At 37.9% G+C, this 25147-nt stretch overlaps 1 protein-coding gene across 1 annotated transcript in view; it reads right to left on the bottom strand.

The window, feature by feature from the left end:
• Rapgef6 (Rap guanine nucleotide exchange factor 6) overlaps positions 1-25147 on the bottom strand; it is a 116780-nt gene that overhangs the window by 86828 nt on the left and 4805 nt on the right. The window contains exons 2-3 of the mRNA XM_055602841.1: positions 6496-6566; positions 4187-4243 (exon numbers count right to left, since the gene is read on the bottom strand). Of these exons, the coding sequence (XP_055458816.1) occupies positions 4187-4243; positions 6496-6566 (128 nt within the window). The remainder of the gene's footprint in view (positions 1-4186; positions 4244-6495; positions 6567-25147) is intronic.

The following is a 25147-nucleotide window of genomic DNA, read 5'->3' as shown; positions in this document are numbered from 1 at the left end:
GGCAGATTGCTGTGAGTTTGAGGGAGCCTAGTCTATAAAGTGAGTCTAGGACAGCCAAGGCTACACTGAGAAACCCTGTCTTGACAAAACTAAAACCAAAACCAAAGCAATACACACCAGCAACCTCCCCCCCAAAAAGACCAAATGTTTATGAAAGGTAGTACAAAAACACCCAACTTTAAAAGATGAGGTTAAGAGTGAAGAAAATAAGATTAACACTGTTAGAGATAACTTTAGGCTCAGGTGAACAGAGCTGGTAAACAGTATGCAAAGTTAGCAGCTGTCAAGAAATATGGGACAGTAAAAGAAGGGATACTGTCTCAGAGAACATTTATCAATCAATGCAAGTTTTTAAACAATCTATTTTAGAAATATTCCACTGAAAATTAGAAAACATATTCTTATGTACAACTATGACTTTCCGGGAAGACTTAAAGACGACTAAGATTTAAGGAAGCCTAAAATTATTGGGTGTTCAAAGAGTCTACTTGTGGGAAAACAAAATGCTACCCATTTACTTGCAAGGACTTATATCTGTAGACAGTTTTAAATTTCATATAATATCATAGTCTAAACTTCAAGTCTAGTAGAGTTTTATTTAAAATTCCAATTTCAAGTCACTGAAGGGGCTAGGGATATAGCTCAGTGATACAGCAATTGTCTAGCATGTCTGAGGCCCGAGGTTACATTTCTAGTATACCAGAGGGTGGGAAAGTGAGTATGTGAGAGAGAAAGTGAGGATTTCCTTTTTTTATACAATTCAACAACTTTCACCAAATGTCCTAGTATTTTTAGATCTCCCCTATTTGCCACTCATTTTCGGGGATTGTCAAAAAGTTACACTTATCAGCAAAAACTTAAATACTGCAGATACTCATTAACTCTCCCGTACCTTAACAACCAAGCACAAGGATAGGATAATCAGTTAGACATGTGAAAGACATCTTTTATTCTCTTAGGATTTCCTAGGACACTGCTACCTACAGATATTTCACAATGGTAAATGGCTACTCTCACATATTTTTCCTGCCTCTGGGCCTACAGATGGCTCAGTGTCCTCTCCTTATACCTATCAATACCAAACCATTGTTTTCCTTTCATTATTAAAAATTCCCAGCTTTAAATATTAGATCATCAGATCATATGAGTCAGTGTCCTCTGATGTAATCAGTTATGGACACTAAAGGTCAATTTTCCCATTTCTTGTAGAATTCTTAGCTGATACAAATCCTTTCTAACATTGATATCATTGGATTTTATACTGACATTGATATTCATCCTTCTCAATTTCTTGATCTCTTTAAAAAGATTTATTTACTTTTTTTTTTTTTTGGACAGGGTCTTACTCTGTATGTCTAACCTGGAACTTTCTGCTACTCTGAGGCTCCCACTGCTGAGACTCCCCATGTGAGCCACCATGCCCAGACTATTAGAGATCTGATCTTCTAGTTTGCTTTAAATGAATTTCCAGTCATTTACCAGAATATGCTTCAGTACAAGATATCAGATCTTCAGTAAACTAAAGTTTAAGCTGCCAATCACTATCACCATCTGTCTTCTTTCCAACTGTTACCTATGCTCTTATCATCTCTCTACACTGCCACACCCACTCCAGCGTCGCCAGTGTAGCATAGCAATAGACTGTGCTACAGGGCGGGAGACACGCTTTCTTCGGAAATTTGCTCCCTGGAGGTCAATGGCAGGTCTCCCCGACCACCTAAGTCAAAAAGATGCAGTCTAGAGTCTCTACGCTTTTTCGGTTGCGGTTGTGGGGCTGTCTAACTGAATATCTGTATGTAGAAGAATGCAAATAGATCCATATGTATTACCCAGCACAAAATTAAAGTCCAAGTGGACACAGGCAAGTGTAAATAGTATTAATAGCTGCTAGGTCATCTAGACATAATTAGAAATTTGTCAACTATAAAATAAAACTAAAGCTTTCAAAAATTTCAGTTTTAGAAGATGTACCAAGCTTGGAACATTCCTATGCTTTTTGGAAGAAACTAGTGGTTGCATGAGCTACTGACATTTTTCAAATAATGTATAAAAATATGTCAAAGTGGAAAAACTACAAAATTCATTAGCGTTAATGTTTTGCAAATAATTTATACAAAGTGCCACAAAAATCACACAAAGGAAAATAACTCATTAAAAGCATTTTATCTACTGTGGTGGCATATACCTTTAATCCCAGTATTCTGGAGGAAGAGGCAAGTGGATCTCTGTCAGGCAAACCCGTTACTACACTGAGAGTTCCAGGACAGTGGGTCTACAAGAGACTAATAAGGTTTCAAAAGCAAAACAACAACAAAATCATACTTTAATCCCAGCACTCATGAAGCAGAGGCTAGCAATTGCTGTGAATTTGAGGATAGCATGGTAGGTAGGCAGTGATACAAAGAAAGTATCTCAAGCCCCCAAATACTCCACAAACAAAATAAAAACCAAACCAAAGTTGGTTTTCCATTAAATAAAGCCACCAAAATTCTTTATTTAAATATACTTTATTTAAGTACACTTTCTTTAAAGTATTCAAAATCACACTAGGAACTTTGTGTTATAACTAATCTATAAGAAACTTTAAACAATTTGATATTACAAAGAAAAAACAAATTATTTAAATAGGCTGCTGAAATACTCATTTTAACCTTTTCTCCATATCAAGCCAGATTTCCTTCATTAAACTGCATACATACAATAGATCAAATAAAAACCTACATAATTTCAACAAATTTGTATCTAATGTACAAAAATTACTTTTGTTTTATAACTGCTATAACACAGCTGTGTTATGTAGAATGAACTTACTCTGAAAACATAAAATCAAGGAAAATAAGAATTATATTTTGCAACAATGACTAGTCTTTTTTCATTATGGGATTAGTATGCTTTATTTGGGAAGCAAAATACCAAAGGTTTTAAATAAAAACAGAACATGGTCGTTACAATCTTAAAGCAGAGTTGGTATTTATAAATGTTTTTAAAAAATTTTTTAAAAAGCACTAAACATAGCTGTAGAGATGGCTCAGGGGTTAAGAGTGCATACTGCTCTTACAGAGGGCCAGTGTTCGGCAGCTCACAACCACCTATAAATCCAGCTCCAGAGGAACTGAACCCTTTGGCCTCCAAGCATATATTCTTTAAAGGATGTAGAAAAGATAAAAACCATAATGGGAAAAGTATTTGCAGCAAGCACAACCATCATGGATTTTGATAATCCATATAGAACTTTCCCAAGTCAAGATAAATAAGGCATTACAATAAAAAATGGTTAAGACCTTAAGATTTCATTAGGTGCTAGCCCAACAACCTGAAGGTATGAGAACCATTTATCATTATGAGTAAGCAGGACACTATAGACTAAATCATGGTGAGATAATGACACAAGGAGCAGAATGTCTAAAACTGAAGCAAGCACACAAAATAGGCTGCAAAGGTTGTTAAAGATGGGTACCTGGGCCAGGCATGGTGGGGATACCAGCCTGGTCTACAAATCGAGTTCCAAGACAACTAAGGCCACAAAAAGAAACCTTGTCTCGAAAAACAAAAGCAAACAAACAATAAACAGAAACTATGGGTACCAGGACTTAACACACAGCTCATAGGCACAGCCATTGCCATAACTATAGTAGAAAGCTGGTGACACTCCTAAAACTGAAGGCTAGTAGTTCTATTTTTAGGAAGATGATTAAGTGGAATAAATAAGTAAAGGTACAAAAGGGGTGAACAAAATTCCCACAGGAAACTTATTTTATATGTTCACAACAGTAAAAATCTGGAAGCAACCCCAATATACAGTAGAACAGATAACCAACATATATTCTATCTATATCAGTGAAAGAGAACAAAAGTAAAACATTAAAGAATCCAGGACTAACATCTGGTACATAACAATCTGATCAAAAGGTTTTATCAATAAGAGGTTTAAAAAATGTAAAATTAATAGATAATAATAAAGTCACAATTGTAATTAGCATTCTAAAACAGCACTGAGTAGAACTTTCTAGATAGCCAGTCTCTTTAGCAACAGTGGTCACAGCTGTATATATTTCTAACATTTGATGCACTAGACCATTTACTATATTTTGTATGTATTATACTTTAATTTATGATTACCAAATGAACTTTAATGTGAAAGGTCAAGATTTCAACATTAATCTAAGCTAATCATAAAAACACTTACCAGAAAAGCATATGATTGCCACTGTATCTCTCATAGCGTGCTCTTGTAGACATTAACCTAATAAAAAGGGTAAAAAGCTAAGGTTTTATCTTACATTTTGTTTTAAAAACTGTCACATCAATAGAAAAATTATTAGACATACAACTAAATTTTTACTAAGCTTGGAAATATATGTAATGTAATAACATTTTTAATAAAAGCAACAAATAATATTTTGGTTTATCTTAAAGTATTTTGCATTTCCTTCACTTTTAAAAAAAGTAACATAAGCTAGTTGTGTAAGGCAGAGATATATGAAGACTGGCACAAGTTTCATAGTTTTGTATCCAAAATTCAAGCAAAGTAAAACAAAACTACAAAACCAATTAAAAAAAGCAACAGATATTAAGTAGCATGGACTTATTATTTTTATGTATATTATAAGACCTGTCAATTAACAGTAAATAACTTTTATAATGACAAAATATATATCTGAATGATTCATTACCACCTCTTGTGAAGAAAGGTCACTGACAACAGCACATTTACACCAAAAATCTGCTAGGTATATAGATTTGTTGCACTTAAAGTATCTTTAAAAATAAAAAATACATTTTAACATAACTCTTCTAATTTTTCAGTTTTTATTTCATTTTTCCTGATTTACTCACAAATACTAACACCTGAGTTACATTATACAAAAAGCAGAATGCAATAGAAAATAAACTATATTGTAACAATTTGGTTCACCATCAGAACCTTGAACACTGAGGAAAAGCAATGAGCTAATGAATGGGTCATCAAAAGAAAGCAGACTGAAAATATAAAAAATCACAATAATTAATGCTTTACAGCACTGTAAAGCATCTATAATATAACCATATGATCTCAGATGTGATTATGTTTTTGTTTGAGATAGGGTTTCTCTGTGTCCTGGAAGTTGCTCTGTAGGCCAGGTTGGTCCTGAACTCAAGAGATCCATCTGCTTCTGCCTCTTGAGTGCTAGTATTAAGGCTTGTGCTACACTGCTTGGCAAGCCTGACTATCTTAAAGACTAAGCAGAGGTTCATAAAGTATATGGATCTTGGCTGCAGGAACTCATGCCAGGTAAACATACTGTGCCCATATTAAGCACCTGAGAATATTTAAAAAGAAAATATAGGATTTTTGAGTTCTATGCTAGTTAGTATATGTCAAATTGATACAAACCTAGACATAATCGGAAGAGCAAATCTAACTGAGTAGTTGCCTCTATCAGACTAGACTGTATGTAAGTCTATGAAGCATTTTCTTGATTTAATGATTGATGTGGAAAGGTCCAGATCACTGTGGTCAGGACTATCTGTATGCAGGTGGCCCTGATTGCATAAAAAAGCAACCTGCAAGCTATGGTGAACAAGGAAGCAAGCAATGTACTTCCACCGCCTCTGCTTCAGTTCCTGCCTCAGATTCCTGTCATGGCTTCTCTCAATTATGGACTGTGATGGGAACTTGCAAACCAAATAAACAAACCTTTTCCTTCCCAAGCTGCTTCTGGTTATGGTTTTTATCACAAAAACAGAAAGAAAATTAGAGAAACTCCACTACCTGGCACATAGGAAGAGCACAGTTCTTTGCTTTAGTTATTCTCATTCAGCTTTAAAGCATTATAACAAAGATAAAGCTTTCACCCTATTTTATTGAAGAAAAAAACCCTGCAGCTTATATGATAATGACGTAATATATTACGGCTAAGGAAAACTGGGATAAGAAACAGAAATTTCTATACCTAGCCTTACAAAATTTCCTAAGTTATCTGGCTCTTGAGACTAGTTTATTCTATCTCTCTTTTCATTCTGCAACAGAAACCAAAGTCCTCTTTCTTGTCTTTCTTGTCCTATTACAGAGGCCTCTACTCAAAACCTACTTCCTATGAGATTTTCAATAATAATCTAAACTCAAACAGCCACCAGATGACTTCACTTCACTATGCTGTATCATACTCATAGTACTTAACACTTCTACACAGCATACAGTTTATTGTTTTGTTTTCTTTCTTTGGCTTTTTGAGATTGTGTTGTTGTGGATGTCCTGGAACACCCCTGTAGACCAAGCTGACCTTGAACTCACAGAGATCCGCTGCCTGCCTGTGCTTCCTGAGTGCTGGGATTAAAGGGGGTGTACCACCTCCACCCAGGCTATATACAGTTTTTACTGTGCTTTCAACCTCTAGGAAACTAGGCATCTATTTCTAATGTCTAAAACAGGATGACTTTAAAAGGTGCTTAACGCGTATATGGTGAACAAATGAGTAACTACACAGCACAGACTAGTAAACCAGTTACACATACCTGAGCTGATGTTCCCTGAGGTTTGATAGTATTTCCATTCCATGGAGGTAAGAATAAATAGTATTTAAGTCCTGTGGAAGATAAAAGTTTTTAGATTACTTTTCAAATATACATTCTAAAATATGAATCCCCATCCCCCAACACAAATGTTTTTAAGCACCCAATCATTTCTAAGACAGAGCTCTGTTAACTATGCAAGAGCCATAAAAGCCTCTGAATTACAAGTTTTAAAAAGATAAGGAGAAGCTCGAAAAGCCAAAAACTCGTTACTTCTTATCTAAGTATATTACCTCATTATTTCACTTCTAAGTAGATACGACCTTTTATTTCGTATCCACTATAAAAACAATATTTTAATGTTAAAACACAGGCAACTAAGTCTCACTTTGTTTTCAAGTTCCTCAGATTAGTCTCACTGTTTGCTGGTTATGGAGCTTTAGGCACCCTAAAACTTATGAAAGATCTGGGTTTTCCTTTTCTCTCTTTCTTTTTTTCGGAGACAGGGTTTCTCTCTGTAGCCCTGGCTGTCCTGGACTTGGCTTTGTAGACCAGGCTGGCCTTGAACACAGAGCAATCTGCCTGCCTCTGCCCCAATGAGTGCTGGGATTAATCTTAACTATGAGCCTTGGCCTACTAAGATGAGAACGTCACACAGTCTACAGCCCCAACAGAGAGACTCGCTTTGCTACTCAGGTTAAGATTACTGGTGTATGGTATTAATAAAACGCAGACAAGTGTAAATTCTCTCTTTATATTCTTATTCTCTTGTTAAAAATGTATTTATAGCTGCACAAACCACTGCTAACTACTGTTATACAGTGATGTGTAACTTTCCAAATATCAATTAATAACAGAAAGACACCAATACAACTTGCTTTCCAGTAAGTTAATAAGGCAACATAGGGACACTAAGAAAAAGCAACAATAACCCTGAGTGCAAAGACCACAATGTCCAACTTACTATGGACAGTTGAACATATAGTATCTCTGATTAAACTTTATTAAAATGACAAGTGAAAAAGATTTTTAAGTGTATAAAGCAGATAGCTAAATTAAAGGAGGAAACCATGTCAAGTAACAAAGTTATACAAAGATTTGTAAGAGCAGATACAGCAAATTAAACTTCTAATACAGTTACAAAGATATTTCTTATCTCATATATTCTCCTGCAATAGGACTATACCAACTCCCATCAAGAACTGAAAACTATGTGTTCCTCCACATAGTTAACCCTCCACATGGGTTAGTTTTATGGCTTGTTCTAATCAGTAGAATGGGAAAGGAACAAGATTACCTAACTTCAGACATGAAAGTACAATTAGATAAGGGAGCCCATTAATGTTATTAAAAAGCCCATGCTTGCTTCAGATATGGGAAGACCACATGGATAGCACCAAGGTACCAGATTGTGATATCATCTTAGTCCTGCCCACCCCCAATTGACTGGATCTAAGAGAACGACCCCAGTTCAAAGCTCTGTAAGACCAGACAAGATTTCTTCAGAAGGTCTATATGTATGGGGGAGTTGAAGTAAGGGACTCATGACACCAGGACACACTTACATAGCAGGTAACGATGGTCCTTGTCATACTGTATTCAATTTGTGTGAACCATTTCTAGACCCCATCACAGTTGCAGTTTCATACATAATAGTTGCCGCAGCTAGGTATCCTCAACTAGTTAGTGCAGTCTTTCCCATTTTGATCATAAGAAACAGTTTGCTTTCATGTGGGGTGTTGTTACTTATGATTTTGCAATAGGGCTAGTTTAATGTTTCTGATGTATCATACTATAGCTCCCCAAATCTAGATCTCCTAATTACATGTGATATCATACTGCTGAAAGAACAAAGGAATGAATCAGAGGTACTTTGTACATTGCAGTACTTGGTAATGTAAATGCCAGAAGGTGGGAAATAAACATTCTAAGACTGAACCTGCCAATTCAGTGAACTTTACTTTTAGGAATACCCTGAGTACATAAGGACATTCCTTCCAAAGGGAAAAATGAATCAAGAAACAAAAACAAGTGACTCTTGAAACAGAAATATACACATTTGGTGACACATATGATTATTCAAACCAAACTGCCTTGAAAAGAATTGGCAGGTAGGAAGAAGAAATTTGCAAAGCACGAAGGAGATGGAGAGTAAGCTATACTGAAAATGGATTCTAGAAACCTGCAAAAGGTTCCCGTTAAGTCTTGGAAGACACAATGGTCACTATATGTAAAAATGTAAAGTTAGATTAAAAAGAACAAAAAACAGAGAGAGCAGCATATGGCAGCACATTACTATATGGGAGAATCAGAAGTTCAAGGTCATTCTCAGCTACACGGGGAGCTTGAAGTCAGCCTGGGCTATGAGAAATCCTGTCTCAAAATGGGAAAAACAAAAGGCAAACAAAGGCATTTTTTTTTTTTTTGTTTGCAGGTAAATAATAACTATACTAAGAGAAAACCACTTCAAGAAAGAAGCCAAGCAAAGAGTTCATTCCACAAGAAATATATCTATATTTCTGAGTGTGACCCTGAAGATTTGGAGATACTGATTCCAAAGGGTGTATACATTCTGGGGGGAAAGTAGTACAAGACTCTCACTGAACTACAAGCTACAGCTACCAGCAGAGTAACTTTAAACTCTAGAGTCTAAGGAGCAAGAGGCAAGGGCAGCTGCTGACTGGGAAGAAAAAACTGGTCTTTATCAGCAGGGAGAAATAGAGCTGCTTTTATGTAATACTGCAATGTAGACTAGAATAGTATTTACATTTTTTATCATCAGTCATCTAGAGAAAGTACAAAGTATATGGGAAGCTGCATATAGGTTACATGCAGTAGAGCGGTGTTTCACATAAGGGACTTGAGACTCTATACATGGACTATCTACAGTGGTACTGGAACCAACCCTTGAATTCACAACTAGTCTATCTTACACTACATATATCAAGTCAGCCAGGGTTCCATAATAAGACTATCCTAAGAGCTCAACCCAGGCAGTGGGAAGGGGAGGCCAGACTTGAGTTTGAGTTCTGCTGTTTTTAAGTAATATCCCTAGGAAATCCTAAACTAGCAACACTTGGAAGCTTAGCAGAGAAAATGCATTCTCAGGCCCTAACCCAGAATCTTAGGAATTATGTCACCATGTCTCCAGTCTGGTTCAACAAACCCTACAAGTGGTTCTACTCACACTGATATTTAGAAGGCACTGGTTTATAAGCAGGTACTCTGTCACTCTAGATTATTTGTCTAGTAACATACTAATTGGGTAAGAAAACAAGAACTAGGATGTTTACTAAATTCCAGTTATTCCAGTATACCAAGCTTAAAACTCACAAAACCCCAAGGTCTTCAGAAAAAGACACTTCCAGAGAGGTGTGGTGGCACCATGTGCCTATAATCCCAGCACTTAGGGAGACAAAGGCAGGCGGATCTCTGTGAGTTCAAGGCCAGCCTGATTTACAAAGTGAGTCCAGCACAGCCAAGGGTTTTGAGAAACCCTTTCTCAAAAAACAAAACAAAAATAAATAAAAATGCTTTCAAAATATGTGGGTAGTTATTTTTTATTTTTATTTTTTATTTATACACAAGTAGAAAGGAATTTCTTGGGCCTTTCGTACCAATTAACCATTATAAAACAAGCTAGAGGAAATACACGGTATATTAGCTGTTTTTGGTGTATGCAAAAGAAACAAAATCTATCCTAACATATCCCACTTAGCTCCTCTGAAAAAGAAAATGAAGAAACACCAATAGAGGCAGACTGAAAGTCTTACAGAATTTTGTTTGCAGTCACAAATTCAAATGCCAGAAAGGAGATACTGATCACTTACAGAGTGTACTTGAAAGCTATGTGATGGAGCCTGAAAGAAGTAGCAGTGAAGAAGACAGAAACTAACCATCTGAGACATGACAACACCCTAAATCACTAGCATCTGTTTCTTTAACCTCCAACAAAACACTACAGACATTATTCAGGGCATTAGAACAAAGACCAGTTGAGGATTAGGAATAAAATAAGGTTTTACCTAAGCAAAAAAGTCATTAGCAACAAAAAAGCAAATTAGCAACAAACCATATACACAGTTAAAAATCCCTATTGCCTATTGTAACGCCATATTGTAATTCCTATTGTAGCTGTAATGCCAGAGAGCAATACATTACTCATGTATCTGTGATTGTTATGTAAAACGAGCTTCTGACCTGCCAGTTATACAGAACACAGCAATACAGTTCTATATAACAACCAGTACTAGATAATGATAAACGACTCCATCGCTGGTTTAAATAGTTTTAGTATACCTTTTTGTTGCTGTGTATGATTATGCATTGGTACATATGTAGGCCAAAGGACAACCCTGAGTGCTGTTTCTTGGCAACTGTCTATTTATTTACTTATTCTTCGTGACAAGATCTCCCTCATTGCCGTGGAATTCACTAAGGCTTCTTGGCTGATTGATTAGTAGCAAGAATCCTACAAACTTCATCACACATGATTCTTCACATGAGTTCTGAGGATTAAACTCAGGTTCTCATGCTTTCAAGCAAGGTAAGCACTGCAATCTGAAATCTCTTTCCAACCCCTTCATAGTTCTTTGAAAGAATACTTTTATTTTCATTAAGAAAAAAAAAAAAAAAAGTTCTAGGGCTGGGATATAGCTCAGGAGCAAAGTCCCCAACTAACATGCATAGCATCCTAGGTTTTATCCCTAACACTGTCAAAATAAATTAAAATTCACTGTAAATTAGTATATGCCATGTTACATTGACAAAAGCCTCACTCATGTTTACTGCATTTCTTGACTACAGTAAGACGCCGCATCAAGTGATTGAATAGTACTATGTTGGTCTGTGTAAGGACCCCACTACAATGTCACACAATCACAAAATTGCCTGATGATGCTTTTCTCAGAACTTATCGCCATTGTTAACTAAAGCATTACTGGACTTTCTAATACTGATCAGTGACTTCTCTGAGAGAAGATGGGTGATGGATACATATCCTAAAACGAACAAGCTTTTTTGTACACTTCAAACAATCCAAACCTACAGCAGTTACTGTACCTATACTCTATGGGCTTTTGATTTGAGTCTGTTATATGAAATATTAAATTCCTAAGTAGTTCAAGATTTGGGGGGGAGGGCAATATGTTGTTTGGCTATGCTGGAATTCAGATTCCTCATAAATACCAGACAAGCACTCTACCAAAGAACTACATAAGGGACTTGCACTTTTTCCTTAATGTGCAATGCTGTGCTACAAAACAAGCTACTTTCTGAATATCTATCTCCCAAGTCTATGAGGCTTGTGTAGATTCTCAGAACATCAACTAATACTTCAAAAACTGAGTCAGAAATTACTTTTTGAGCGGTCATATGGAAACATACTTACGTAGAAGTTTCTTAAAACACATACATCTATGAAAAGAAATTAAGTGGAATCACCAAATAATGGGGAAGAGAATGCCTCTACTAGACATCTTTCATCACCAAAAGAAACTTCCAGTACCAGAAATGGAAGTTTACATCTAATTAATTGAGTTATTGGCCAAAGGGGCCCCATAAAAACCTCCAAACAACTCAGGCAATTGCCAAGGCTATTGGTTCCACTCCACAATTTGTTAGTAAGGTACTGTTGCTGAAGATAACATTTACATATTTCAATGAACATGGAGAAGTAGAGCTGGTTTCTAACTAGAGCCTTCATCCCTACTGACTTTTGTTTATGATACCGGAAGGCACTCTGCATGCTACCAATGGAGAAAGATAACATCAACCCTGCTACCAATCCTGCAATTTATAATAGGGACCTACCTTCCTGATATGCTGGTGCAATAGTGGCTCAAATACTATGGGGACTAACCAACCATTAACTGATTGGATTTAAGGCCTGCTCCACGCAATGGAACTGCTGACACTGTCTGACACTGCTCAAGGGACAAGAAACCAAGACTAGATGGGCCACAGACTTAGGAGAAAACCAAATACTATTATTCTGCTAAGGGAACATAGCAATAAAATTACTCCTAACATTAGCTATATCCGTAGTGTCTCACTGAACCATTATCAGAGAAGCTTCTTCTTGCAGTAGATGGAACTAATACAGAGACCCACAAATGGACAGTGTGAAGAAAGTGACACACTTTGAAACACTCAGTTCTTAAAGAGATACTGTCATATAACCTCTCCCCTCAGGGCTCAAGGAACTATGTGGAAGAGGGAAAGATAGTAACATCCAGAAGAAATGAATAACACCAAGGAAACAGTGTCTTCTAGACACAAGACTGACACACATAAAAACTCAGAGACTATGGAGGCACGCACAGGGCCTGCACAGGTTCAAGGCAGATGGAATCCCAGTTCTGAGAGGGAGCAAGTGGAATAAGACCCCATCCCTAAACAAGAAGCTCTTTTCACTTGGATAGCCACTTGCAAAGGAAAAATGAGTCTTACTGGGAATATAAACCACACATTTAAAAAGGACCTATGTCCAGCAGTAGATGGCTAATACAAAATGAACTCAATATTTTTGTTTTGTTGTGTCTCATATTGCTTTGTTTGGTCTTTTTTTTTTTTTTCTTTTAATCTTGTCTTTTGCTTGTAGAGTTTCCGATTTTGTTTTTGTGTTTTGTGACCCTCTCCTTTAAAAAAATTCTGGTTTTTGTTTTCTAAAAAGAAAGGTGTGGTATTGAATAGGCGGCAAGGTAGGGAGGTTGGGAGGGTCTAGGAGGAGACTGGAAAAGGAAAACTGTGATGAGAATATATTGTGCAAAAAAATATTTTCAACTAAAAACACTCAGTGGTCTAAAGAAAATTTATATCTCTTAAAATCTGAAATTTGTTAGTTTCTTGTAAAATATCTATTTTATATATGTGCATGATATGTATATGTGTCTATGTATGATTTCACATATGTGGTCAGAGGACGTCAAGTGTCAGTTCTCACTTTTCACCTTGTAAAACTGGTGAATTTCAGTAAATCATTACCCTTAAACTTTCATTAGCCCAAATATTTACTCAGTTTCTCTTTTACCCAGAAAACAAGCACATGCCAGGAAATTTAACAATGAGACTCTCTCAGGATGAATCCTAAGGTCAGAACAGATTCTGTACACTGCATAGCATTTGCTCTATAATGAAATGTTATGACACAGAATCATGTCCAATTCCCACTTGGAAGGCTAACAATGTGAAACTCAAACACTCAAAGAAAAAGTACCCAGTAATATATTTAATCGAAGGAATGAGAGACCTCTGTAATAAAATAAGAGGACAAAGAAATGCAAAGACAACCTATGTTCACAGCTTGGAAAATCAATATTGTTAAAATGTTCAGACTATCCAAACTAATCTACAGATTCAATACCACCTCTATTAAAATACCAGCAGCAGTCTTAATAACATTAAAAAAGAACAATCCTAAAATCATATGGAATTACAAAATACAAAGAACCAAAGAAAATTAAGTAAAAGAACAAAGCAGGGGTATTGTACTACTAGAGTTCTAAATACACTATAAAGCAAATATTAAAATAGATGAGGCAGAGCAAGACTAAGCAATACCTCCCATAATCATCTGATTAACTACTCATGCACCAAATAATTTTCAGAAGAGAAAAGAAAATTGGGTTAGACACCATAGTGCCTGTGCTTTGCTTTCTTTTGTTTTGAAACAATTTCTATGTAGCTGAGGCTAACCTCTAACTTAAAATCCTCCTGGATACTGGGATTATAGGCACACACCACCATTCTCAGCTAGAATCTGCTTTCAGTGCAACAATGTAAAAAAAACACATTGGAGAAAGCAGGAAGCCAAGAGTTACCTGTATTACACTTCCAGAGCATGGAGAGAGAGGCCTCCTGATTAGGGTACAGAAAAGAAATTAAACCCATGTCTTAGCCTTGATACTCAGTACCAGGCTTGCCATGGTGAAAGCCAGTGTTAGCAAAGTCACATGACACCTGCCAGCAGGTTCCTAGCCATTACAACTATGCTTAGCTTAGGAGGGTGACTACCTCCTTCAACTCAGGCAGTGGAGGGAGGACAAGATTCCACTAGCTACGGAGGAGAACATAAAAGCTTGCCAAGGGCTTTGTCCTAGAGTTCTATGCCTGGCGTAAGGTGAGACTAAGCACCTGTAAAAACTGAACAAGCTATATGCAAGCTAGAGTTCACACATGGATCCTCAAATCTAGATCCTGCAACAGGGAGATATTTGTGGGTAGAACAAACTTCAGTTTCAACCTACATTGTTTCCAGCCTTGGACTCTATTCAGGGCATACCTCATCTGCTAAAAGTAGTATGATCTCCCTAAGGTTGTGAGAGACTTGGGTATGAAACAGCTTAACATCAGCTTTACTGGTCAAGGAACCACTACCCATTCCCCAACTTCAGGCAATGCTAGTATTGCCAAGTCAGTATTAACTGATAGGGCTCTAAACTGCCAAAGCACCAGGCAGGTCCATGCACCAGCAAGACAGACATGTCCTTCATTAACACCAGGGATGGACCTCAGTGCACCCAAGATTATTAAACCTCTGCATGTATGAGTTAGACCCAGGCATGATCCAGGTTAGTCTTCCAGGTGGCCCAGAATTGAACCTTCATCAACACTATCCCAAAATTTGGCAGCACATGTAGTATAAGATCCCATTCATGGAACAGGGTAGTAAGCACAAGACTATATAATAGAACTTAGTGCTAGGCTGGACAGATCTTAATGGCCCAAAGCCAAAAACTGGTCAGATCCTAAGAGTCTGCCTGTCGAAAAGAGTCTCAGTACCAGTACCAGTAGAAGAAGATAACACAAAGCGTATTGGGCTTTTATTACTAATATCACCTATGACTACTTGTAGTCATCTTGGGCCAGGAGTCCACCTCAGGAAAAGGCAGTTCACAGCACCGTGACCCTTGCTCACAGGATCCTATGTGTTGTGCTTGTCTTAGTAGTCTGTGGGCTCAAAGTACTAAATAGCTTGCAAGTATTAGAGGCTACTAGTATGACATAGGGTCCAAGGATCAAAGATCTATCCAAAGTGATTCTTTCCTGAACAAGGTTGAATCCGGCACTGTCATATAAGAGACACCCCCCAGCCGCCAAAAACAAAACAAAACAAAAACTTGGAGCTACAGATGAGGCAGCAGAGTCTACAGGACCTCAGGCGCGCGCACACACACACACACACACACACACACACGCACACACCCCTGAAAAAAAAATACATAAAGAATAAAATGTATGGATACTTTGTGATGGTAAAGAAAATAACTAGCATTTCAAGTTACAGGGTCTCAAGAAGAACTTACAAATGCCAAAGAAAGAGAAAGAGTGTTGAGTGAAATAATAACAGAAACATTCCAAATCTGTATGAGGATACAAATATCCATATATACCAAAAGGTTAAAGGTAACCAGTTACCTAAAGATTGCATGTGAAAATATACCAGGAACACACACAAGTATCCCAATGCACATGCTAGCAAACTTAGCAGTAACCTAATAAGGCAGGAAAAAAGTGGCATCAAAAATTCACATCACCAAAAACAAAAACAAAAAAAAATACCACCATTAGTCAAGAACACTGTGCCCAGGACCAGGGAGATGTTAAACAGCTGCCTGAAGCCTAGCCTGACAACCTGAATTCTGAATGCCATCCAGGAATCCACATGATGAAGAGAAAACCAACTCTGCCAAGTAGTCCTCTGCCTCCAGATCTGCACAGTCGAAACAAGATCTGCCCTCCTCATATATACACAAATATATGTAAATGTTTAAAAAAAAAAAGAATATTGTGCCCAACTGCAGAGACTGAAAAGGTAACATTCCTATAATGTAAAAAGCAAAAAGATATACCCTACCAGATACATCTTAAAGGGAAGTTCTTCAAACTAAAAGAGATAGACAAATAAGAGAACATGGAAAAGTATAAAAATGACTAGTAAGAGTACTTACACAGAAAAATCCAGATGTTCTAATATTGCTAGGAACAGCGTACAAGCTATATATATATATCTTTGGTATGATCCTAACCTTGTCTGGATTAAACAATTGTTTCTGTTCCTTTGTTTTTGCTCTTATCTTTATGGCCATGTTATGGTGCTGTAATTTAAAATAGTTAACCAAAAGCTGTATGTGTCATAGAAACCATTAGAAAAAAAAAAAAAATCTCTTAACATACAAACCAAAAATAATGAGCAAAGAATCAAACCACAAAACTAGAGCCAAGCAATACTACAGAAAAGCACTAAACCATCAAGAAAGACTACAAGAAAGGGAGAAAAAGCCACCGGGTGTGTTGGCACATGCCTGTGATTCCAGAACTCCATAAGGCAAAGGCAGGTGAATCTCTGTGAGTCCCAGGTTGAGGTCAACCTGGTCTACAAAGTGAGTCTAGGACACAGAGAAACCCTGTCTTGAAAAACAAAACAAAACAAAACAAAAAAGAGCAACAACATATCTTTCCATAATTACTTTGAATCTAAATGAGTTAAATTCTCCAATTAAGCTGGCTGGGGATATAGACATAGTACTTACCTAGCATCTACTAGGCCCCAGGTTCAATCCTTAACATTAGAGACAAACAAACCCCCAAACACACACAGAGTGATTAAATAGAAAAATTATTTCTATATGCTTATCAAAAATACAGGTCACCCCTAAGGACACATACAGATGAAAAGTAAAGGGACAGAATACATATTTCATTGAAATGGAATCCAAAAGAACCATAAAACCAACTATAACTTAAAATAGAAGAAACAAGGAAGACCACTACATTGTAAGATTAATTCAGCAGAGAAAGTAACATTCCTAAATTTATATGCAGTCAATATCAGAGCACCCAAATACATAAAATACTAATGAGCATATGCATGTATGGCAAATGAACAAACATATGAACATGTACACAGAACATACACATACACATGCATATACACAAAGTAGAAAACATTCCATATAATAAAAATGTCTCTGCTACCCGAAGTGATCTAGTGACTCAAACGAATCTGGATCAAAATACCAATGACCTTTGACACTTCACAGAACGACAATGACAACAACAATAAAAACAATCCTGAACTTGCAAGAGATGTTTGAACAGACAGAGTCAGAAAACTATTCCAAACACAAAAGACAGGAGTTTTGGAAATTCATAAAGATAAAGGTTATCTGAAAATGCTGAGAAAAACAAATGTAATCAACCAAAAAGAGTAGGCAAGCACAACATCTGTGTCATAGCTTCCAGGTGGGGAATGGGAGAAGCAATTGCAAAAGATAAGCCAAGCAGAAGGCATATGTTCTCAGGAAAAGTCCAAAGCCCTGATAAGTTTCAAATCCTGTTGGAGGTTTTGGTGATAAACAAATTTCTTTGGTAGAAAAGTCAACATAAACTGAAGTCCCCTTTCATCCCTTTAAATGATACTCCAAGGGCAGGGCTAGGAGCCATCTTGAAATGGAGCCTATCATTAAGCTGAGAATAGGGAACCACAGGACTAGGAACTACAATCAGTCTTGCCAAAAGTCACAGGATGAAGGAAGGCACAGGAAAACACAGCTGTAGAGAACAGGGAGCCAGATAGAGGATGGCAAGCTGAAGGGTGAGGGATATTGGGGTACCCAAGCAAGCGAATATATAAGGAATGATAGTCAGCAATGTCCTCCCCACCAATGGCTCATCAACTGAAATAATTCTGGAGTTTGATAGCCTGAGGTCAGTAGCTCATCAACCTCTGGAGCCACATATCAGCCAACACTTCCAAAGTGCCTGAGAATGCTGAAGGTCGTTGTGTACTAAACAGCCACCCACATATCCATCTAGCATAGTGACTGATACTCAGGAGATCTTTAAAGTATGAAGACATGTCCTTTACCTACTTAGTTCTCAGTGCTGTGACTGCTTCTCACACTCCTGATGTACATGAAACATTCCCACAAAACCTCAGCCAGGTTTGAGCTTTTAAGTCTCAGGAAGAGAGAACCTGCTTCAGGCTGCAATGCTAAATGCAGCCAGCAGAGGCCACTGGTGCTCACCAGAAAAATGATCACTGAAGACAGCAGTGCCAGACATCACTCGTCTTCCCAAGGCAGCAATGGCATAAGCTCTAGGAAAGACAGGAACCCACAGTTTAACTGACCCTCTCCAGGCCTCATGCAGAGAAATTTATTGAGCAATATTCTCTCCTTTCTCTTATGCCATTCTGCCATGTATCCCTCCTCTGTTCCCATATTATTAACAGTACTTTAAACTATTTTAGATGTTATGTTTTTACTTCCCTTCTTGCATTGATTATTACTGGAAAATCTTATTTTTCACTTGAAACTTTCTCTATTTTCCTGTTCTCTTTTTCCATGTTTTTCCTATTCCTTCTTTTTCCTTTCTTTCATTTAACCTATTTCTCCTTTCCCTGCCTTCCTCCATTATTTCATCCACTAACTATATCCACACTAACCTTAAATAATTTTTAGCTTCACAGCACATTATATGCAGTTTTGTCATTTTCTGTCTTGTGATAACTGGTGACACCAGTGGGCTTCAGTCAATTGCAAAGTATACTGACTGTGTATAGTTTGATGCACAGTTTGCTGCTAACAGTAGTTTGCTTTCTTCTCTCTGAATGGTACTGGGGACTAAGCAATCATGAATGACCAGTGAAAAGGTCAAGAAGAAAATGTAAAAAACCTAGATTCAAATGAAAATCAAAGCACAACTTGTCAGAACTGAGATATAGCTAATGTAACAGACCCCTAGACACACTGACACATTAGAGGCAACATTCTGACCTTAAAATCCAGCATGTAGGCCACAACACCTGTCAAGACAGGAATGAAGACTAATCCATCAAAGACCTAGTCTACAATTCCAGAAAAGTCCCTAAATGAACTAACCTTCCTTTTTGGCTTCTGTGGTTCTGCTTCCTGCTAACTGAAGTGTGACAACCAGAATGTGGTTTGTGCATAAAAGACAAAGGCTTGGGGTTGCATGATTTGGGAGAGTTCCCAATGCAGCTGCAGGCCAGCAATAGATTCTCTTTTCAGCTTTAAGAGTTTCTGTGTGATGAGTCTCTGGTGGGATTAACGCGTAAACCTAAGGCAGTGATGAGAACGTGTAGAGATACTGTCTTCTTTATTCTACTGATATGAAGAGACACCATGACCACAGCAATTCTTACAAAGGAAAGCATTTAATTGGGGCTGGCTTACAGTTTCAGAGATTTAGTCCAAGACCAGCATGTCGGAAGCATGGAGGCACACACACTGACATGGTGCTGGAAAACTGGCTAAGAGTTCTATATCTGGCAGAAAAAAAGAGAGAGCCACTGGGTCTGGCTTGGACTTTTGAAACCTCAAAGTACACCCTCAGTGACACACTTCTTCAAGGCTATATCTATTAACAGTGCCCATTCCTTGGGACCAAGCATTCAAATCTATGAGCCTAGGGGGCCATACTTATTCAAACCACCACAGTTATGAAAATGTTAGGTAAATAAAATGCAGTGATAGGGTATTATAAAATAATGAGAAAGGAAAAAAGTCTGTGTTCTGTACAGACACAATCTCACCTATAATTTTTTTTTCTTTTACTATTTGAATGGGTGAGGGATCAAACCCCAGAGACTCACTCATTACAGGCAATCATTACACCATGGAATTACATCTCACACCCCTTCCCAAAACATTCTCAATCTGTAGTTGGTTATATCTACAAAATTAAACTTGTGGGTACAAACTGTGATTGTCAGTCTTGATTGTCATCTTGTCAGGATTTAGAATGTGAGAATGCACCTCTGGGTGTGTCTAATGAAGGTGCTTCTAGAAAATTAATACTGCTGCACAATCCCATGGGCCATGTCCTGGACTGAAGAGAAAAGAGAAAGTGAACTGAGTACCAGCATGCACCTATCTGCTTCCTGACTGCAGATGAAATGTGACCAGCTGCCAGAGCTCCTGCTGCCATGATGCTCTGTACCTCAAACTGTGAGCCACCATAAATTCTTCCTTAAGTTACTTTTGACATGTATTTTCCCACAATGAGAAAAGTCACTAATATACAAAGAGTCAATTTCCAGATACACAAGATATGACTATGGCACTTATTTATTATAAATGAATGGTATTTCTTTATTATAGCTAGGCATGGTATACCAGTGATTCCAGGACTCAGGAGACTAAAGCAGGAAGATATCAAGATTAAAGCCACCCAGGGCTATGTAAGACACTATCTTAAAACAATAAAGGAATTAAGAGCACTAATGGTGGAGGAACCATCTACATAGATGGGGAGGGAGGGAGACACAGAAAGTTAAGAGAATACGTTTGTTCACTATCCTAAGTAAAGCGAGTGCTGAAAAAGTTAAGTCATATGGCTTGAGCAAGAAATTTTATTTTACTTCTCTGTAACTTAGTTCCTTTGTATATGTGAACCTCGGTTTGGTAGTGACTCTCTCCCCCACCCCCAACTGTTTATGAGTGATTATCTGCTAGGTTATACAAATTCTACTAAGTATTAGGGTTTTACAGAATGTATCACATTTTTTTTGCCATGTGTCAAAGCATTGAAGCTCTCCCAGTGCCAAAGTTATAATTTACACCAAAGAATTAGGAATGTGGCATTTTGGAGGAATCCTCCAGAAAAGCAAATGAGTGCTGCTTATAACCCTAGACCCTGGAATTTTTATTAAAGAATTCATTCTCATTGTTTTGTTTGTTTTTGAGACAGTCTCATGGAGCCCAGGCTAGCCTCAAACCTAGGTACCTAAAGCTAGCCTTTAACTTTTAATCCTTCTGTCTCAGCCTCCTTTGTGTTAGGATTACTATTCTGTTTTTTGTTTGTTTTCAATTCAGAAACATTTATTTTCTAGTCTTCCAAAAACCAAAACTGACAGGTGTGCTGCTTTCCTAGCACTTTAGTGGCAGAGGCAGGCAGATTTCTGTGCACTAGAGTCTAGCCTGGTCTACACAGAAAGTTCCAGGCCATCTAGGGCACATGGAGAGACACTGTCTCAAACACACACACATACCAAATTCTTCTTTTTCCAGGATAACTAAGATTAGCTTAGAGAAACGAGTGTTCAGTTAATTCCCATCAATGGAAACTTAACTTTACAGAATAGGTAAAAGCAAAACAAACAAACAGAACCCAGAATCTAGCATAAGTCAAGAAGTCAAAGAAATCCATTCGTACTTCAGGCTTTCCTTATCCAGGAACCAACACCACTTGCTACATTATTCCAGTCATCAAATCTGATCTAGCTTAGTGATCATCTTTTTGGTGCACTTCAAACTCTGTGACATCATCCAGCAGCACATTAACAAAGTTATCAAATCCTGGAAGTGTACCAATTTCTTCCTTCCTTCCTTCTGTTTTTTCAAGACAGGGTTTCTCCAAGTAGGCTTGGCTATTCTGGACTCGCTTTGTAGAACAGGCTGGCCTGGAACTCACAGAAATCCCCTGCCAAAGCATCCCTGAGGGCTGGAATTATGGGTGTGCACCACCATGTCCAGCAATAATTTCTTTATTACACTTTATCACAATGTGAATTCTTGACCCTATGCACTTGTCCAACACTCTCATGGCAGGCAGGAATGGGAAAGATTAATGGTAGCTTCCATTGCAGTGCCAGAAGTCACCATTCCATTTTTTATGCACGGCCACACCCCAATTTAACCTGGCTTGTTTAATTATGAACAGTTCAAAGAGCTCACACTCACTACATCTCTTCCATCATGCTGGCTGCTTTTCCTTCTGGGAGAATTTGGGTGAGTTCCTAACTGTCTCAGAAACAAAAATCACATGACCCAAATTCTTAATTGGCCACAGCTTTTCTATTCTTTTTTTCAGTTGTATGGGTGTATGGCTGAATTTATGTTTGTGCACGTGTATGCCTGGTACCTGCAGAGACCACTGCAGGGCATGAATCCCCAGAAAATAGTTATGGATGTGAACCACCATGTGAGTGTTGGGAATCAAATCCACATTCTCTGGAAGAATAAATGCTCTTTTCCGATGAGCCATCTCTTTAGCCTCCAGCTTTTCTTTTTAATACAGATCTGATATTCCTTTTATATCTAACTGGACTTACAAAGGAAGGACAATGGGCCCAGAAGCATAAATTCCCCATCCCCCAGGAACCCTCCAAATGTAAATTGGCTGGGAAAATACACAGCAGAATCTTTGTTCTGCCACCCTCAGGGTGTGCAAAGTGACTCAAAAATGACTCAAATACTATGGTACTTTTTTGCCACTTCAAGAAAAAGAAAATCTATTTTACAGGTTTAGTATCACAGACCATTACTCTAAAACATGAAGCAGGTTAAGAATTTTAAGAAAGCTAAATGTGTTTTCAGTCCTTAGTCCCTCTAACTTTTGTTTCAAAACCAAGCTAGTACTAAAAATAACTCAAAACCAACATTTTTTTTTGACTTGAGGTAGAATTGTACTGGCACCTATTATGAGCATGAAATTTTGTCCAACAAAATTCTTCTCTCTTCACCTTTGAGTTAGGGTCTCACACTGGAGCCCAGGCTGGGCTTGAATTCATAGCAATCTTCCTGCCTCAGCTCTCTAATGTCCAAAAGCTCTTTGGTGAAAAAAATAGAAAAAGTTAAAACTGCCATTTATCTGTAAGGAGCTCAAAGCCACAGACATAACAGCAATTAGAACATCATGCTTGAAGAAGATTCAAAGTATCGGAAACACAGAGGAGTCAAAAAATGAAAAAGAAGAAAGCACAATTCTACAGATGAGCACGAGGGATGAGACTTCAATGTGAAGTCTTAATTTACCAAAGGATGTCTTTTCCAGACAAAACAAATAACAAACCGATACATGACTACCATTTCCTGTCATTTGTATGATGACATGGCATGTTGACAAATATTTTATATTATGTTTTTTTTTTAGTCCATATAAAAATACTCCCAAAGTATTTAGATTTTAAAGAAGTTAGGCTGCTTTCCTAGAATCACTTAAATACTTAGGACTTAAAGATAAATGTTCTATGTGCATAGTTGTTGTAATCACCTGCAAAAGGCCCTCAAGATCAGACCTGTCAAAATTCTCTCATGGAAGAAGGGGCTGAGAAGCATCATTAGACCTTCACCTGAGATTTCAGCCATGCCCGGCTACACCACTACCCCAGCTGTAGGTACTTCAGCTCTAGTTGCACACGGTAGACAAGTTGTGGCTAAACTTTCAACATCCTAACAAGATGTTATCTTAAAAGTTCCCGCTCAAGAAACACACAATTGAGTTAAAGGAAGTCGGGGAGGGGATGATATTTTTAAGTAAGTTTTTGGTTTTGTGTTGGACTGTATTCTAGGCTAGTCACAGCAAGCATGGGCTGTGGTGGGGCACACCTCTGAGACTATAATGGGTGGAAGTTTAACCCAAGAACGGGGAGGAATTTAGGAGGAAGTCATCAACCACACTGCAATGAAACTTATTAGTGATGCAGCTGTTTTTGTTTTTTTTTTTTTTTGGGGGGGTCACCTTTGTGATAGTCAGCCTATACTTGTCTCTGACTGTTACTGTATCCTGTTGTTCGGATCCTATTGGAGTGAGCAGACATTTATTTCTCTCAGGAAAAGTTCACACACACACACACACACACACACACACACACACACAATACGAGTATCTGAAATGGGATCACTTAAATAAAAATTCCAGGGCTTGCAAGGGGTATTATCATGGCCATGCTAGCCTGTTGTCCCTGCACATGTGAGCTGAAGCAGGAGGTTCAGTAGGCTTGAGGTCAGCATAGGCTATACAGAAATACTGAGGCCAGCCTGGACTTGGAGGTCAGACCCTGCCACAAAACCAAACCCCTAAATTCCAAGGCTGATATTACACCACACAACTCCACATCCTAAACAAGGCAGAGACAGAGAATGTGGCACAATGAACAGTATTCCAAACTTCTGTGTACGCATCAGAATTACTAAATGGGCTATGTATAAAAATAACAATTCCTAGCTGGGAATTGTGGTGCATGCCTGTAATCCCAGCACTCAGGGAGGCAGAGGCTGGTGGATAACTGTGACTTCAAGGCCAGCTTGGTCTCTACAAAGCGAGTCCAGGCCAGCCAAGACTACAGAGAAAAACCCTGTCTCAAAACACAAAAATAAAAAATAAATTACAATGCCCATGTGCTAGTTCAGAAGGTTCTGATTTAAGAAGTGAAGGATTGGTACCGTATTTATTATTAAAAAGTTAGCTTGAAGCCAGGCCCAGTAGGGCACACATGTAATCCCAGCACTCAGGGAGGCAGAGGCAGAGGCAGGCAGATCTCTGAGTTCAGCCTGGTCTACAAATGGAGTCTAGGACAGCCAAGGCTACACAGAGAAACCTTGTTTTAGAAAAAAAAATAAAAAACAACAAACAAAAAAGTGAACTTGAGTATTATATCCTGACTTGGGAAATTATATAGGGTGGGCTCATAAAGTGTTAATGTATTTACAGGTATACTGTACATCATGCAACAGAACATTCTGAGAAACACACCATTAGTCAATTTTGCTCCTGTGCAAACATCAGAGTGTACAGTACAAGCTAATAAACTAAGACAGCTACTAGAGGATCAGGGAACATCTTGGAATACATTAAGGTCGTGTGTGTGTGTGTGTGTGTGTGTGTGTGTGTGTGTGTGTGTGTGTGT

Source organism: Psammomys obesus, unplaced genomic scaffold (assembly GCF_907164565.1).
Source record: "Psammomys obesus unplaced genomic scaffold, mPsaObe1.curated_primary_1811, whole genome shotgun sequence".
In the NCBI taxonomy this organism is placed as follows: Eukaryota; Metazoa; Chordata; class Mammalia; order Rodentia; family Muridae; genus Psammomys; species Psammomys obesus.
This window is presented reverse-complemented; position numbering and strand designations above follow the sequence as displayed.